The 16,946-nt window shown below is 40.2% G+C and overlaps 1 protein-coding gene across 2 annotated transcripts in view; it reads left to right on the top strand.

The window, feature by feature from the left end:
- CDH17 (cadherin 17) overlaps nucleotides 1–15,409 on the top strand; it is a 37,144-nt gene extending 21,735 nt beyond the window's left edge. For both annotated transcript variants that reach the window (XM_057403014.1, XM_057403015.1), the window contains exons 8-18: nucleotides 958–1,089; nucleotides 1,914–2,064; nucleotides 2,683–2,898; nucleotides 4,312–4,388; nucleotides 5,820–6,011; nucleotides 7,020–7,264; nucleotides 9,094–9,224; nucleotides 10,376–10,612; nucleotides 11,540–11,656; nucleotides 11,758–11,874; nucleotides 14,962–15,409. In XM_057403014.1, coding sequence (XP_057258997.1) covers nucleotides 958–1,089; nucleotides 1,914–2,064; nucleotides 2,683–2,898; nucleotides 4,312–4,388; nucleotides 5,820–6,011; nucleotides 7,020–7,264; nucleotides 9,094–9,224; nucleotides 10,376–10,612; nucleotides 11,540–11,656; nucleotides 11,758–11,874; nucleotides 14,962–15,071 — 1,725 coding nt within the window. In that variant the 3' untranslated portion in view covers nucleotides 15,072–15,409. The remainder of the gene's footprint in view (nucleotides 1–957; nucleotides 1,090–1,913; nucleotides 2,065–2,682; nucleotides 2,899–4,311; nucleotides 4,389–5,819; nucleotides 6,012–7,019; nucleotides 7,265–9,093; nucleotides 9,225–10,375; nucleotides 10,613–11,539; nucleotides 11,657–11,757; nucleotides 11,875–14,961) is intronic.
- Nucleotides 15,410–16,946: the final 1,537 nt, after the last annotated feature.

The raw sequence follows: 16,946 nt of genomic DNA, 5'->3' as shown, positions 1-16,946 counted from the left end.
TGCAAATACAAAATACTTTGCGGATCACTGTAGACCAATAACAGTGTACATACATTGGCAATTATCAACTAACGGGCCAGCAGCCTTTCAGAAATGTTTGACTTTGAAAAATGCCTTGGCACTGACACCCAAATGCTGTCACACCTTGGACATGGCAGGAATCCTCGAATCCTGTTTGCAAAAGTAATTCACTCAATGTTATTCCCATTGGCCTCAGTGTCTGTCTGAGGCAGTCCAGAGGGAAAACAGGTGAAAGAAAAACTAATATGCAATGGTGCTCCTATTCAGAGGTCACTTGCATCTAAATTTCCCATGACAGCCAATGACAAGTGGTTTCTGCATAGGGGAAAATGAAATGCAGTTCCTGCAATATAGTGTATATATAAAAGCCCCAGCAATACTGACTCCATTAATTTGGAAGTCTGTTTACTGCATTTCATTTTAAATCTGAAACACCCCACTAAAGATACTTCATTACAGACTTTGATTCATATAAAGAGCACGCAGACGCATTTGTGCCAATAGGTACCTGGTATTAGTTTTGTTGTTCCACACCTCTGAATTAGGTAAACCAAAACAACAGGCAGGAAAATACAGTGTAAGGAGATGGAATAAATTAGTTTCAAGACATTCAAATATATATAATGCTTTTTTCTGGTGTACCACCATTTAGCTCCACATCCCAAAACCCTTCCATAAAAAGATAAATGTTGTAGCCCACCTGGACAGCTGAAGAAACTGAGGTAAAATGGCTTGAACACAACAATTTAGAGAACAGAGGTGGATTATCAGTTTGGTTTTCTGCAGCTCATCCCAAGTAACTGCCTAACTGTTAGTTTTCTGGTTTCCGAAGCTAACAGGAATGCAGTCTTTTCTGTTTGTGGTCCAGAAATGATCTTTGTTAAATCTCAGTCTGCACTTCTGACTTCCTATCCTGACTCATTTTTGTGGGCTTAGGTGCACTCAAATGAGCAAGATGTAATTTATGACATTTTTGAAAAAGAAAAGCTGCCCCGGCTCCCATTTTCCATCGATCAGAATGGAGTTATTTACGTGACCGAACCGTTGGACAGGGAAGAAAAGGATACTGTAAGTAAATACACAAAACCTCACCAATGGGAGAGACCGCAGCAGGCAGCTGTTTATTGGTGTGGGACTAAATTCAAGAAAGCTCACTAGAAAAAAGTAAAATCTTTGTTTCTTGTCATTTCTCTTTGGGAATGACTTGATAGATATGACAGAACATTCACCTACTACACTGCGAACAGCCTTCAGTTTAGTACCCTACAACATTTCTTCATGCATCTGGCAGTAGTAATCACTGCCCACAGTGTATGTATAATGTACAATGCAGACAACCATGGCAGGGTTGTAGATGCATGAGCAAGAGGTAGATGATGGCATTTGTGAAGGACAGGAGATTTGGATGTTTTATATCTATTCCAAATCCCAGGGGCCCAGGGATCTTTCCAGAGCGGAAGCGGAGTTTAACTTTCAGTTGCAACTGGGAAGTTAACCCATCCAGGGGCCTTTTAGACAGAAACACCTCTGTCGCCTTTTGTTATTTGAGGAACTTTGGGCACAGAGATTAAATATGCTGGAGGAATCCTACTTCTGTATGTGACAGATGAACTTGCAAAGTGATGATAATGAGGTATTTCTGCTTTTCTTGTATTGTTGTGAGAGCAAGTTCAAAGTGCAGTGAAGTATTCAGGACTTAAAAATTCTTTTGAGATCTCAGACTTCAGACGCTAAGGGGTGATGGAAGAGTTCTGAGTTAAACAAAGTGAAAATACTGAACAAACATATAAGAATACTTCATTTGCATGGAGCACTCCATAGCTACACATTTACATGCACGATGTTGTCACACTGGACATTCAAAACATCTAATCTCAATATTCTTATTGCAGTATAATTTCTTTGTGGTCACAAAAGATAACAAGGGAGAACTGGTGGACAAGCCTCTGCAAATTCATGTGGCGGTGGAAGACATTAATGACAATCCTCCTGTGTGCCAGAAGGCCCTCACTGTAATTGAAGTTCAAGAAAATGAAGGTGGAGGTAAGAAAACAGCTTCTAGTCATTTATGCATCCTTCTAGCCCTGTTATTGTTTCCAGCTGGGTGCATATAAAGCTAGAAGTTTTGATCCCAAAGAGTAAAATGTATCTGTCCTAGATGAATGTTTTCATGTGCAAATAGCCTTGTTTTCACTTCAGGAATTCATGCTGAAATGGTTTCATTAACCTGAGAAAAGCAGACCCAAGACCCCCACTTAAAAAATGCTATTCCATTTAAAACGTAAAATTCCATTTTCCACAACCACAGTTTTGGACAACTGCATAGAACGTAAAAAGAAAAACACACCTCTCTTTACTAATATCATATAATCTGTCCCCAAGCCTTCACATCAGTTATCTGGTTTCAAGGCTGAAGTATCTATTGTTAGAATCACTTCTTCGATCAAAACACATGGCCTAGTCTTTTTGGACTGTTCCAAGCCCAAAACAGCTGGTTGGGATGCTAAAAGAAAATCTCCCAGAAGTCAAATAATTGTATCCTTTGCAGTGTTTTCCATGCAGTTGTATTTTTATTGCCCCTCTACTCTTTGCGTTGATATCACTGCTGTCAGTATGTACTTCTGTAAACGACCACTGACTCTCGTCTCTTCTCTGCCACAGGAAGTAATATTGGCACCCTCTTAGCTACGGACAGGGATCAGGAGGACACCCTTAATTCTCGCCTGCAGTACAAAATTGAAAGTCAGGTTCCTGATGTTCCTGCAAGTAATCTGTTCTTCATTCAGCAAGATACTGGGATTTTGCAGTTAACTGGCCGTTCATTAAGCAAGGGCATTGCATCCAACTATTCTTTGAAGGTGCTGGTGACAGATACAGGTACGTAAATGCCTTGAGATATATATTGGAAAATAATTATGTTCAGGAGTATCAGGAGATGAGAGGAGACCGGGAGGATTCACTGGAGAGGCATTAGCACTGAAAGCTGGCTTGCTCTGGCATGGTACTGCCTTGTTCTTGAGATGCAGAGAGGTTAATCATGATTCATAATACAAGTATGGAAGGAAACCAGCTCCAGGGTAGAGCATGGCTAAATTGGGAAGCTTGTTAACAAGTACTCCAGTAAGAGATTTCCTTCCACAAGGAAAAAATGTTGAAGAGATCATGATTGTGGTTTTCCCCAAATATTTTTCAAAGTCACTTAAAGAAGAAAATCAAGAAATTAAACACAGATGTTCAGAGAGTCCAGATAATGTATTTTAAAAGATTAAAAGCTGAAATTAATCTTCAAAAAGAATCTTGTCGATTCTGTAAGTTCCCAGAAGTCTTCTGTGGTTCACTGAATGGAAAGGAAATCAAGCCCCATACTAAACCTTAAAGCTTAAAGCTTTGTGCTGGAGTCCTCATAGTCAGGCAAAACTTGTGGATGGAGGAACTGGTATGTAAAGAAAGTAGTGTGACATATCTGTATGTGAAATGGCATCATTTAGGCAGATGATATGAAAACCTTGCACAGGGAGAAGCTGGTGATTTGCTTTGGTTACTAATTTGAATTTCATCCAAACGGATTTGTTTAGAATATTCCTTAACTTCCAGCTCACAAAGTGCATCTGTAAAACACCAAAATCCAGCTACATATGAATAGCACGTAACCAGACAGAGTATTCTTTTAAAATCACAAACCCCCATTGCTATGGGTGTCCTTTCCCAAGTAGCACATAGATTTACATAGAATTAAAATTTAATGCAACTTTAATGAATAAAAATGGGTGTACTGCCTGATGACCCACCAAGAGGGCAAAGTAGCATAACAAGCTGGGGCTTACTTTTCAACATGCAGAAGTAATATTGAGAATGCTAACCTAATTCATAGAATCATAGAATCATAGAATAGTCTGTGTTGGAAAGGACTTTCAAAGGTCATATAGTCCAACCCTCCTGCAATGAGCAGGGACATCTTCAACTAGATCAGGTTGTGGCCCAGAGCCACATCCAGCCTGGCCTTGAATGTCTCCATTATCACTCTGGTAAAGGGATATGATGAAAAAAATGAGGGAAATTAAATGAAACAGGATGGGACAATGCTGAATGAACTGGGAAAGTGAATAGTAAGAGAGTGAGGTTGTCACTGACTAGGAGATATTGGAGACCAAGTGCTTCTTACAACAGCAGGACTTCGATTGGATCGGGCAATTTGGCAGTGCTCACTTTTGCTCACAGTGAACCCTTTCAAAGGAAAGTTATTTTCAGCAGAAGGACTGCAGTGACCCGGTTTGTTCTCTTTCCATGCAGTATTCCAAACAATCTGTGACGTGCAAATACATGTCATCGACATCAATGATCAGATTCCCATCTTTGAAAAATCAGATGTGAGTATTTTGAACACCATTCTTGATGTCCCAATAGCTTTTGACGAATGTTTGAGCATACGTTCATGTCTATTGAATGTCAGTGGGAAAATAACCATATACAGAACAAGTAACAGCAATCTACTAGAGAAAATAAAGGGAAGGTATTGCTGCAAAGCCTGCATATAAATTCTATCTAGAGAGTGAACAGTGGGACAGACTCATAGTTCTAAAATATAAGGTAATATTTCAGTGGAAAACTATGTGTGCAGAAAGAAATATTTCCATTAAGGCAGTTTATTCCAGAAATAGAAGTTCTGGAGGGAAAGGTGGAAGAAAAGGCTTTGAAATTAAATAAAGTAGCTAAATGGAAAAAAAAACTAACGTCTCCCAAGTTCTATTCCAAAACCTATATTAATGTATCCAGAAAACACATAGGTGAATGGAAAACAAAGGTTCTATTTTCTTTAACCAGAAACAGTGGTCCTGTGATCCATGCCCAAATGCATACCCACTGGCCCTTGGTTACAGAATGGGTGTCAGGCTCTTGTCTCCTTCTCTGGTGGAGGTGCTGGCATCTGGAAGAGATACCTGCAAACCTTCCATGACTTCTGCCTGCTGGCCTAAGCCTCCCTGCAGGCACTGCAGTGGCTGAAGTATCTACATTTAGTTGCGTAAGCTACAGCCACATTTACAGGCAATATAGGGCTCAGGAGAGATGTCTGGTCCATCAGGTGTCGATGTCTTCTTGGGGAATCTGTGGTGGTTTTGGGGCTTTGCTGACTGCATTCATTGCCCAGCTCTCTGTTGATGATGACAGGAGCTTGAACACATGCAGACTAGCAGGTTGTTGATTTTCTCACCTCAAGGTCCAGGACTTGGTTTTAAGATGAGACTGATGGGTCAGGGCACACATCAAACAGAGTAAATGGAGCCGGGCTGCTAATGTTGCAATGGCCTATGGTGCATGGAGCAATTCAATATTTAACAATCAGTGGCTATGGTGATTACTGGGTACAGAGGAGCTGTACTATCACTACTGCTGTGAGAACTGCATGAACATGGAGTGGTTTCAACGGAGGAGGTAAAGGTTTGGGACTGTTGGTCACTGTTCACCCATTGACAGATATCTCATCACCTTTGATAAATGTATGGCTAAAAAGGGGGATATAGCAACTTTGCAGAGGCCCAGCTTGCAGCTCTGGGTTCCCATGGGCAGTGAGGTAGCTCACATGTATTGATTGCTGTAGGGCACTTTACTAATGCTTTAGTACATTTTTCTGACCCGGATATGTCTCTGCTGTGAAGTGTACCCACTACTTCCCTCTCTCACACAGCTGCTCTGGGTCAAAATACATCTGTGCTTGTGGGTCACAACCTTGGTGTAGCACTCAAGTTTTATCTGCAGATGGTGCTTGGTGTGTCATGTTTCAATGATCTCTTTTTCCTCAGTATCACAATGTGACTGTTGCAGAAGATCTCCCAGTAGGAACAGTGATACTAGAAATTAAAGCTACCGATGGAGATGAGCCCGGCACAGGGAGCTCCTACATCATTTACCAAGTGAAGGAAGGAGATCCATATAACACGTTCTTCATAGAAACAGATTCTGACACAAAACAAGGGTTTGTCAGGATTAACAAGGTAAATAGAAGGTTTTATTCTTCTCCTTTATATATATATATATATATATATATATATATATATGTATAAATATGTAGCTGGCTCTTCTGCAGGCCCTTTCTCCAGCAAAGCAGGCTGTGGTTGATGAAGTAGATCTTGATGCACCATCAAGAAAAGAAAAGGCATTATTTGATTTTGCAACAGCATTTCTCTAAATGAGAAAGCCAGCTAAATTCTTCCATGGGCTGTGGTTGTGGTGGTGGCTTGTCATGGGGCAGATCCTCCTCCCTGCTGGTGGCCTGGGCTTTTGTGGTGGGAGATGCAAATGATACCAGCATGTCTCAATGTCAGGATGGAGAAGCAGTGTGTTCCTGCTGAGGCAAATGTTAACTGGGACAAAGCCAAGGTCAGAGCATGCTGCAGCAGGTGATATATCCCACATGTTGAAAGCTGGAGAACACTTTCTCTGCACCCATTAATTTCAATAGCAAAAGTGAAATCAGCCTTCTCAAAGGTGCTTGAACTATGGGTCCAGAAAGCCTACCACTAATTTTTCAAGAGGTGATGTGTTATTTGCATTCGGTTCACCTGCTGCCAGCCAGGCCAAGCGCAGCATTTGGTGGACCTTCTTCAGGCTCAACCTCAGTGTCTTTTTTTTCCCAAGGAGGCAATTGTGAGAAACTCCACAATGTAACAACCCTTACACAACTTTTGTCACCCAAGACCTTCTCATACAGAACTATAAATACAATTGCTGTAATCAGGATATAGTTATTGAGCTTAGTCAGGCAGGTGGCAACATTATTAGGAAAGGCAGTTGCTGAGGAGGCCTCCAAATCGGCATATGGTTTCATTTAAATTGACTGTTCCCAGTGTCATTGTGCTTCTGACAGCTCCCCCTTATTTAATCTGTGTATGAGATGCAGTCTCCCCCCTGAAAAGAGGGGGACTTTGTAGTTTCCCGTGGGAGCTCCCCCCGACAGTAGGGCCATTGCTTAAAGCACCTCTTTTCTTTCCTGATTTATCTAGGCTCTTGATTTTGAAACAGCTCCAGTGTACAACCTGGTGATCAACGCCACAAACCCCGAACCTCTGGTGTCAGGCGTGCAGTACAATTCAAGCTCCCTTGCCCTGTTTAAAGTATTCGTAACAGATGTGGATGAACCACCCAGTTTCCATGAGACATTTTACAAAGGAGAAGTGTCTGAAGATGTTCCTGTCAATACGCTGGTCATGACGGTGGAGGCCTATGATCCTGAGGGGGATACTGTACGGTAAAAAAAAGTGACCATGATTTATTTATTAGATTTAGAAAATTGTTCTGAAAGAGACACAAGGAAATCACACCCAGCATTTGACAGCAGGAAAAGACTTTTACAGAAGTCTTATCTCCTAGAAGAAGGTGGAGGAGTGGTGGGGTGGTGGCCAGTGACCCACTTGGAACAGACTGCTGGGCGGTGCTTTTCTAACCAGGGCCCTTTCTGTGCTGTGACAAGCATCAGCCAGTAAGACCCCCAAACCAGGAAACCAAAAGGGCCAATATATGTCTCCAAGGAAAAGGCAGAGCTGGTCTGAGATTAACAGGGTTTCCAGATCCATAATGTCTTTAACAGATGAATGAAGCACATACTGCTTACCCCCAGGAACCAGTAGGACAGTAACTTCTTTTCATGTTCTACAGAAACTGGACTGTGGAAAACAGAGCTTTTTCTCCACCAAAACACACAACCTGCAGTGAAGCTCAAGTCTGTCATCGACAATTAATTAATTTTCTTTTTCAATTGCCAAAGACAATATGCCTGCTTCCACTGTGGATGCAAAGCTCTGTGACAGGCAACTCCTACGCTTGTGAGGGGGGTGCAAAACCTCAAACTGGTCCATTCAGTGGCTCAATGACATGTTGTATGGTTAAGTCCCCTTGAGTTCCTGCCAGCTCATGGATGCACAGTGCTGTGTTGCACAGTGTAAATGTACCTTACACAGTAAAGCCAGATAAAAGTATTATCTGTGGCTCTTGCTGCAAGATTCCCTGCTGGGATGCTGAGCAAATCAACCCAAACCAAACAAGCCTTGAAATCTTACTAAAATTCGGCAAAACACCAAGTAGTTAATGGACTTGCAGAATATGACTGTTAGGCCTCCCATGGATTTTTATTCCCAGAGGTTTCTCATCTGGCTTTCTACTTTCCCCTAGCTTTTGGGAACTTAGCATGTTTGGCCTCTTGTCAAACTGGTTTGAAAGTGAGCCATATAGTCCAGAAGCTCTGGGAGATAATGACAGATGACAGGAATTCATACATACACAAACCACATTTCTGCTAAGAAATAGGTTAAAGGGCATAAAATAAAAAGTATAAAAAGTAAAAGATGTACAAGCATGTCAACATGCTGTTTCTAATGCAAGGGGTACTGAAAGAACAAAAACATTGAATGAGAAGGTCAGGTCACATCTACTCAAGCAAATGCCTGTGCTTTACTGGGTCATATGTTCGTGGTTAAATTTGTACAAGTAAATACCCAGAGACCTTGGGGTTTTTTAAACAATAATATAAAGGCAATTATGTGGCAATGTTTAAAGCACTCTCTGTTCCAAGGCTAACCTGATTCAACTATAGGCTGCTTAAGACTGGCAGCAGATAACCACTGGAGTCCACCTTGGGGTCCAGGCCCCTTGCTGATCCAAAAAAGGATGCCTGCCTCTACTGCTCCCTCTTTCCCCCAGGCTTTGGCTTGTGCCCCAATGAAAACCAAGATGTGGGCGATGTAATGGGGAAAGAGAGACATGGGGTTGGAACAGAGAGCACTTTTGGACCAAAAGCTCAGAAGGTTGTAGACTTTGCAGTCAGGACGAAGGCTGAGTTGCAGTACACAGGCTGAAGGAGTGGTGGTGTTGCCCTGGTTCTGCTCTCACTCTCAATAATTTTGGCTTCCCTTCCACTATCTGTATTTCCTCTTTGGTTGTAGTCAAATCAGGACTCTTCAAGAACCCTCTCTTCAAGCACAATTCTGATCAAGCCTAAAATCAATGAAGAAGTGTTTGCTTTGTCAGCAACTTTTTGATTTGGAATAGTAGATGTGATTTTTTTCCTATTTCTTTCCAAAGATACTCCTTAGAAGGTGATGTGAGGAAATGGCTGAGGATTGATTCAACCACTGGGCAGGTATACACTGCTTCCACTTTGGATCGAGAACAACAAGCAATGTACACAGTCGATGTTGTTGCATCAGAGTTAAGTAAGTGATGAAACAACTACATATGCACACAGAAGAATCTCCTGCTCTTAACTGCTTTATGAGGAATTATCATACTTCCCATGACTAAACTCATGAAATTACAGGAACATGTAATGTAGCCTTAGATGTTCATATTTCTTAACAATTTAACTTTCTTAAAAGAAATCTTGATATTGTAGATAATGAGGGTTAAAAGAGGTTTCATGAAGTTAGCTATCATATTTGCTTGAGTCACACAGCACTCTAGCCTAAAAAAGGCTAGAATTACTTCAGTGTTTTCAGCATTAACATTTTCTGCCACTTTTTTGCTCTATAGCTATAAAAATTTTAGTCTTTATTATAGGTATGTTTAGGCATCCTGAAAGCATACCTGGAGAGCAACTTGCAACCTTGTACAGAATTTTACTTTATTATGAATAAAACTGTACACTAGTTAGTCTGAAATATATTATGGCTACTAGTTCCAGCCGTTAGAATCTTTCAAAAAGTCCATCTGGGGAGATGTCATTGTGTGATTTACATTTAACAGGTTAAAAACTCTAGACTATATCTGATTGAATTAAGTACAAATCTAGAGTTCCTTTATTAAAAACAGATAAACAACAATACTGGCCACTGTTTTTGGAAATATGGGTAAAGACGCATTTCCTGTATGTCAGGAAAAAAGAATGCTTCCTTCAGCACCACGATAGAGTGGGGCTGTTCCTGCAGGAACAGGTTGGAGAAATGACAGGGCTCTGTAAGTTCTTCCTGGGCCCTGTGTCTAGGCCTTAGGCAGAATATTGACTTGCATTTCCTATCTATAGAAGAGATATGGGAAAGCTAGGCAGTTTGTATTTAAAAGTCTCCAAAGAGCACTGGTCACCTTGGATGTGACCACTTACCAGATGTAATGCTGATGTGGCCTCTTACTGGATACGATGGTCTATCTGCCTCCTTTCACTTGCTAGTTCTATAGTTAGCAAAAGCAGCTGGCATGAGTCCCTTAGGGTGTCCTGAGACCTTGCCTCTGCAACCTGCAGACAGAATCCCACCTCCCGCTGCCTGCCTGACGGTGTACCTATAGAATAGCTGCAAATGCAACAGCCCAGCCTGTGTCCAAGATGTGTATGCAACTTTGCATTATCTAACTATAATATCTAACTCTACAGATAATGCAGCTCAGAAATCTAAAACAACCTTGATGCTACAATTACTTGATGTGAATGATAATCCTCCTCAGTTAGCCATGGATTATACTAATTTCTTCTGCCACCCACTAAGTGGAGGAGAGAAAGCTCTGATTCAAGCTACTGATGCTGATGAACAGCATTATTATTCAACATTTACTTTTTCTCTCGTGGATGATATGAATACAAGAAATAGTTGGGAAATCTCAAAAGTCAATGGTAAGTTAATAAAGCTATTATTATAATAATATGGGACCCTTTAAGTACTCTGGCAAATATAAAGAAATATCAATTTCCTTTTCATTACTATTATTGTATATCCAGTATTCCATGTAGAAAAAAAACAGGTTGCTGAGAAATTACATGCATTTTGACACCTATTTAGTGAACACCTATGTCATGATTTTTTTCAAGACATTATATCCATCATGTTGCAAGCTAAAATTTCACTAGTACTTCCAGCAGAAGAAACACATAAGAATAAAATGTACCCTGTGATTAATGAACACAAATCACTTCTGCTATTGAAATAGAGCAGTTTGCAAACTGCCTATTTCTGACATTTCATGTGCAAAGGGAAGTCATGCCTCACGAAGTGGAGTTATTTGAAAGGGGGTCAGTAAGTGCCTGGATAAAAGCTTGGCCAATAGAGCCTGTCTGACTTCCTAACAGATACTTGATGAAATGTCCCATTACAGAAAACTGTGGTTGTCGGGAACAAGTTTTGACAGGATAGATTGTAAGTTAAAAATGAGGAGCTGGAGTAAATGGTCAGCTCTTGCAGCAAAGGGAGTTCATGTATGGTTTTTCCAGAGTTTTTTGGGTGAATGAGTTAAGTTGGTTAGGACTTCTATGATTATGGGGGGGTTATTCTTGGTTTAAATGTGATACTTTCATCGTACTCTCCCTAATCAGATCTGGCCTGTTGTGGAAATTAGGAAGTTAATTCTATGATTGTATGATGCTGAAGGCCAGACTAGTTCCTTTTGACTTACTGTCTGCAAACCAATGACAACTGGGATGGGGGAAAACAGGAACTACCAATATGTACACAGCAGCCTTAAAAAACAGCATTTGCAGCTGGTGTGAATGTTGAGTTACATTTCTTTCTTGTACTGACATGAATGTTTCATTTCCTACTCACAGCTACTCATGCTTACCTCTCTCCGAAACATGCTAACTTTGAAGAGAAGGTGTATAATGTTCCAGTAATAATTAATGACAATGGAAAACCACCTTTGGAAGGAAAAGTGAATGTTGAAGGTACACTATGCACAGAACTGCTCACTTCAAGACAACAGTTGCTTTTATGAATAACCAAACTGGTTAACTTCTCATTAACCTCATGGCATTTCTTTTTGCAGTAAACATCTGCAAGTGTTCAAGTGAAAAGTCATGCTTTATTGAAGTAGAGCGTCATCATTCCTGGCCAACCGCTGGCCAGGCAATTGGGCTTCTTATTGGGGTCCTGCTCATCATTGGTATGTCAATTTTCTTGATTGATATGAAACGAGGTCTCTGGGATATGATGGTGCTGCTGCATTTCTGACACTCATTTGCCTGTTGGGTGAAAAGATGTCACAGATGTTGCAGAATAAGCAAAAGAGAGAGAATCTCATGATTGCGTATCATGACTTCTCCAAACTTGTAAGGTTTTGGTCATAGGAATAGCTTTATTTTACCTGTCCTAGATCGATGTACAATGACACAGAAAACAGCTACGACAGAAGAAACTGCTGCACTGGTAGCATATTATCACTTCATTGCTACCTACTGCCTTTTCCCTGTCAGGAAAAGGACTGGAGCCCTTAGATTATAGTGAAAATAATGAAGCATTCAGGGAGGTCATGCTTACAATGTCTGCACATGTAGCTTACAATTATGATTTCATCACCCATTTCACCTTCGTAGCTTTCCATTTTTTGTATGGATAATTGCTTTGAGTTGTGGGAATCTGGCATTTGCATGACCAAAGTACAGTTACATAGTTAAGCAGTAGTGAACAGTATTATGTTCTTAAAGGCATGAGCTGATGAAACTTTAAAAAATAGCTTAAAAGGTTTTCAGAAACAAGACAAAACCTTTTGGGGGGTATAGGATAGGACAGGACAAGATAGGATAGAATAGGATAGGATAGGATATTTCTGTTGGAAGGGACCTACAATGATGGTCTAGTCCAACTCCCTGACCAATTCAGGGCTGCACAAAATTTAAAGCATGTTGTCAAAGGCATTGTCCAAATGTCTCTTAAACTCTGACATACTTGGGGCATCAACTAGTTCTCTAGGAAGCATGTTCTGGTGTTTGATCACCCTCTTGGTAAAGAAATACTTCCTAATATTCAATCGTAGTCCATTTATTCTTTAACTGTCTTGCAGTAGTATGATCTTCTCCGTAATTTTTCCAGGAACTGAGGTTAGACTAACAGCATGTAGTTCCCTCAGTCTTTCCTCATGCCCTTTTTGCAGATAGGAATAACATTGACTACTTTCTAGTCAGCAGGGACTTCCCCAAGATTCTCAAGACCTTTGATAGATGATCGAGAGTGGTTCTGCCACAGCTAGGCTCCTTCAGTATTCTTGTTATCAGTGTAAATGCAAAAGTCAATAAGGATGGGATCCAGCTCCCTAGGAAGTGAGGATCAAGAAGAATTCAGTACTCAGTCCTGTGTGATTTTTGAATGTGACGGTCACAAGAGCCAGGCTGGGAAACTATGACTCAGCTGTAGAGAGGGGAGGAAGCATGAAAAACCCATGGAAAAAAATCAAAGAAAAGGAATTAAATATGTTACAGACCTCATATTTGAAAGAGTCGGATTAAATTAGAGGATAAAAGAGAAAAAAACATGACTTATATAAGTTAACATTAGCTCAATTCTAAAAGAAGAATGAGCCTCCGAGAACAAGTTCAGTACCTAAAATGACAAAACCAAAGCTCTGTGTTGATTTTCTTTTGTAATACACAACCCCCTAAAGCAAAAAAGTGCCAATACATATGTGATGCATATGTGTGTGTCTTTTGAAGAGAAAAAGAGAAAAAAAGTCAGTGAACTTAAAATAGAAGAAGCCACACTCAGACTATGTGATTGACAGAGAAACCCCTCAAACTTCATCTTTAGCATCTCTGTTCAAGCTTCTCACATCATCTAATTCTGCACAATGTCTTATTCTGATCCCTCACTTAATTTAGTGTCACATTTAAGTGAGAATTATGTTGGATAACTGGCTGAAATGTTTTCATTACAAGAGATCTGGTCAGCTTCAGAGAGCACTGCAAAAATTGTTACTGCTTTATGACTTTTTAAAAATACAGTGTATGCATGTAGCTCATAAAGGAATTTAGAAATGAGAAGAATCTAAAAATTTTATGAAATCTGGGGAAATTACAAACATTGAGTTTGGCCTTGAAACTCAGAAGATATAATCATAAAACCAGCCATCTCCTTGGGGCCTGACACCAGAATGAATTCCTGCATGAACTAAGGACTCTCTCAGACCTCAGCATCTTTTGTTCCAAAAGCAAGGATCCTTTGCAGTCTTACTTTCTGTAAAAGAGACACAGAGCATAGACACTGGAAAACAAAATACAGCACAACAAAAGAATACACCCCAAACCCAAAGCCAGTCCTTTCTGATGGGAGAAACCCTTTCATTGAGACAAACTGTGTCTCTCCTGGAAGATGTTTCTCCCACTGAGAAGAGGGTAGAAGAATAAATTTCACATGGCAGATACTAGGCATGTTCCTTGATTAAGTACTCAGATACCACAAATATGAATGTGAAATGTGAACTGCTACAGAATAGATATTCAGAGAATGAATGGGGCAAGGGAGTAGCTGAGCATTCCTATAGACTTTAGTAAAGGAGCAACGAGATGTTGAAAGTGATATGTAATCTAACACTGAGAGGAAATAAATTTACATACAATGTAGCAAGGTCATAATGTATTTAAAAGACCAAATGGAAATATATACATTAAATATGCAGATTTGATGTGTATATACACACATATATATGTATATATGCATTTGCAGACATCTAAATGCCTTAGATTGGATATGGCAAGTGATGATAAAGGGTATAAATATTTCTATTCCAAGCCAGAAGAAAATTTCAATCATTCTTGGCCATAGGTGCATAAATCTCTGGGGTCCATCAGTTATTCCTAACAGATACCAAGGACTTCCAAAGGAACAATTTTGCTGTCAGCTACCTCAGCTTTGCTGCAGCAGAATTGCTGTTCCAGTGGGGAAAAAAAACAGGGATTACAATTCAAGACAAACATGACAAATCACTGCTCAAGGGGAGAAGGGCTAAAAAAGACACTTTGCCGTCTGTTCAGATCCTAGAGGAAAAGCTCTTTTTTGGGGAATGTCTCCTGCGACCTGAGGTATATGATCATGGCCAAGAAGTGCCTCAGGTCACTGCTGGTCCAGCCCTGCATGATCATTCCCCAAAGCTGTTGCTTCTGTTTAAGAGATAAAGGAGTATGGATATTACAGTGTGGGTGTCAGATCCGTTGCTAAAATATATTTTCCCTCCACTGACAAGTGCCTTCTGTTTTTTCAGGTTTTATTGTAGGGGGTGTGTTTTTTCACATGAAATACAAACAAAAGAATGAAGAGAAGAGCCATCAGAAAGATGTAAAGGATAAGTCCGAACTTGATAGGCTGGCTTAATGACTGTTCCATCAAGAGACAAAAATGCCCTTTGGGTTGGGAAGGAGTGAGATTTGAAGCTCTCAAAGCCCAGAAGAATGCAATCACAAACTGAGGATACAAACATGCAAAAGCAGGCTCCCAGCGCTTTATCCTCACTTTTGTAGTTAATATTATTCAGTCATGAAAGAAAAAATGTACATACACTTCAGCAGTGGCCATTAATAAGAATATCAGCTTTGACTGAAGTGTTAACTCATGACAACTCCAAATGCTGAGCTCCTGCAAGGATCAATACATGGCACCAGCCTTCTTTGTTTGGCAAGCTGAAGTATGCATACACTTTCCAGAGGACTGTTTTATATAACTGGACATCTTTGTCTTTCTGTCTCAGTGAGTTACTGAATAGCAGAATGGGGAATAAAGTCCTGTGCTACATTTGAAGATGTCCCATGAAGCTGCAGGAATCTCTCTGACTCTCAACGAAGGAGATCCCAAACTTACTGCAATCTGTGATCTTCCCTGGGTATTGCCTCCTTATGTTATGCTGGTGAATTTGTACTAGCAATATTCACTGGCAATGTGATATTTCTGTTTTTTAGTTTTGAAATCCACAGAGTATAACCAGTTTGTGAAGCACAAACTTTCTTACAGTTTCTAAGTTAAAAAATGCACTCTGAGTCATGTGTAACTGGGTAATGTGCTGATTTATCATACTGGTGCAAATATTGTTCTTGCCTCCTACACATTGGATAAGAATAAAAACGTTCTTTAAAGGTTTTAATGCCTGCTTATTTCATAAAAATTAAAAAAGGAAAAAAGAGTGCATGAGAGCAAACCGTGGTCATATATTGAATTTGACCCTCGGTTTCCTATAACAGATTAAAAATGGCTCTCAGGACAGAGTGATACATGCCCAGCTGATTCAAGATGCAATGATTGCCAGAGGCACTTACAGTAAAATGTATTTGAGCCAGGATGACACTCGGAGAAGGAAAGCCTTTCTCCTGACAGCATGCCTATAGAAGGGCATTTCTGGTGACAGTTTGAGGGAGGCTTTTCTTTTAAGCTATAAATAAAAGCTGACAAATATTGTGTTAAACTGAAAAGACAATATACTTCTGCAAACACTGAAGCAAAGGTCATATGGAAAAGAGTATGCTTGTTTACACAGGATTTTTTTAATAGCTTTTGCATGCAGCACAGAACTAGAAAGAAAAGGGCACTTTTTTGGTAGCATTGCATTATAATAGGTTTTCCTAGAGTGCTGCCAGAAAAAAATTTGCTTTTGGGCTTCAGTGACACAACCCAATTGTTGTACCTCTTACCCCAGCTTCCTCAGCTGCTGGAGCTCTGTTATTTGCTGTGGGGCTCACTGCTGGAATGTATTTATTTTATGATGGGAATGCAATCCATTATATTTGGAAAGTATGACATTAAGTTACGTCAGTGTGTCCAGGCATCAGGATCAGTATATTGTTTTATAAATAAAGGAGCCAAAGTTCAGGAGTTGTTGTACTTATGTATACCAACACAGCTTTATCTGAAGACAGGGAAAATGTGCAAAAATTTCACTTTGTTTTATCTCCCTGACCTTTCTGCTTGCTATTTTTACTCAAAAGCATCTCCTATTTTCAAAAGTTTCTTTTCTGGAGAAGGATATATTAAAAAGTCTTATTTACCTATATTCATGGCTGTTTGATAGCTGGCCTTATCCCTTCCTTTAGCCTACAGAGGCATTGCCACAGTTTCTTGTGTCTCATGGGGTAATGCACTGCGCCATCTGTCTAGCCGCCCCCTAGACAGTGAATAGCAGAGCTTCTAGGACAAACACAAGCCTTCCCACCTCAGTGTCTTGAGCACATCTTCAGTCTCAAAGACTCCCAGCCTCAGTGT

Source organism: Pezoporus wallicus, unplaced genomic scaffold (assembly GCF_028554395.1).
Source record: "Pezoporus wallicus isolate ANWC-B61680 ecotype Strahan unplaced genomic scaffold, APGP_CSIRO_Pwel_v1 contig_2456, whole genome shotgun sequence".
Taxonomy (NCBI): domain Eukaryota; kingdom Metazoa; phylum Chordata; class Aves; order Psittaciformes; family Psittacidae; genus Pezoporus; species Pezoporus wallicus.
The sequence above is the reverse complement of the archived record's forward strand: the minus strand, read 5'-3'. Positions and strand labels throughout refer to the sequence as shown.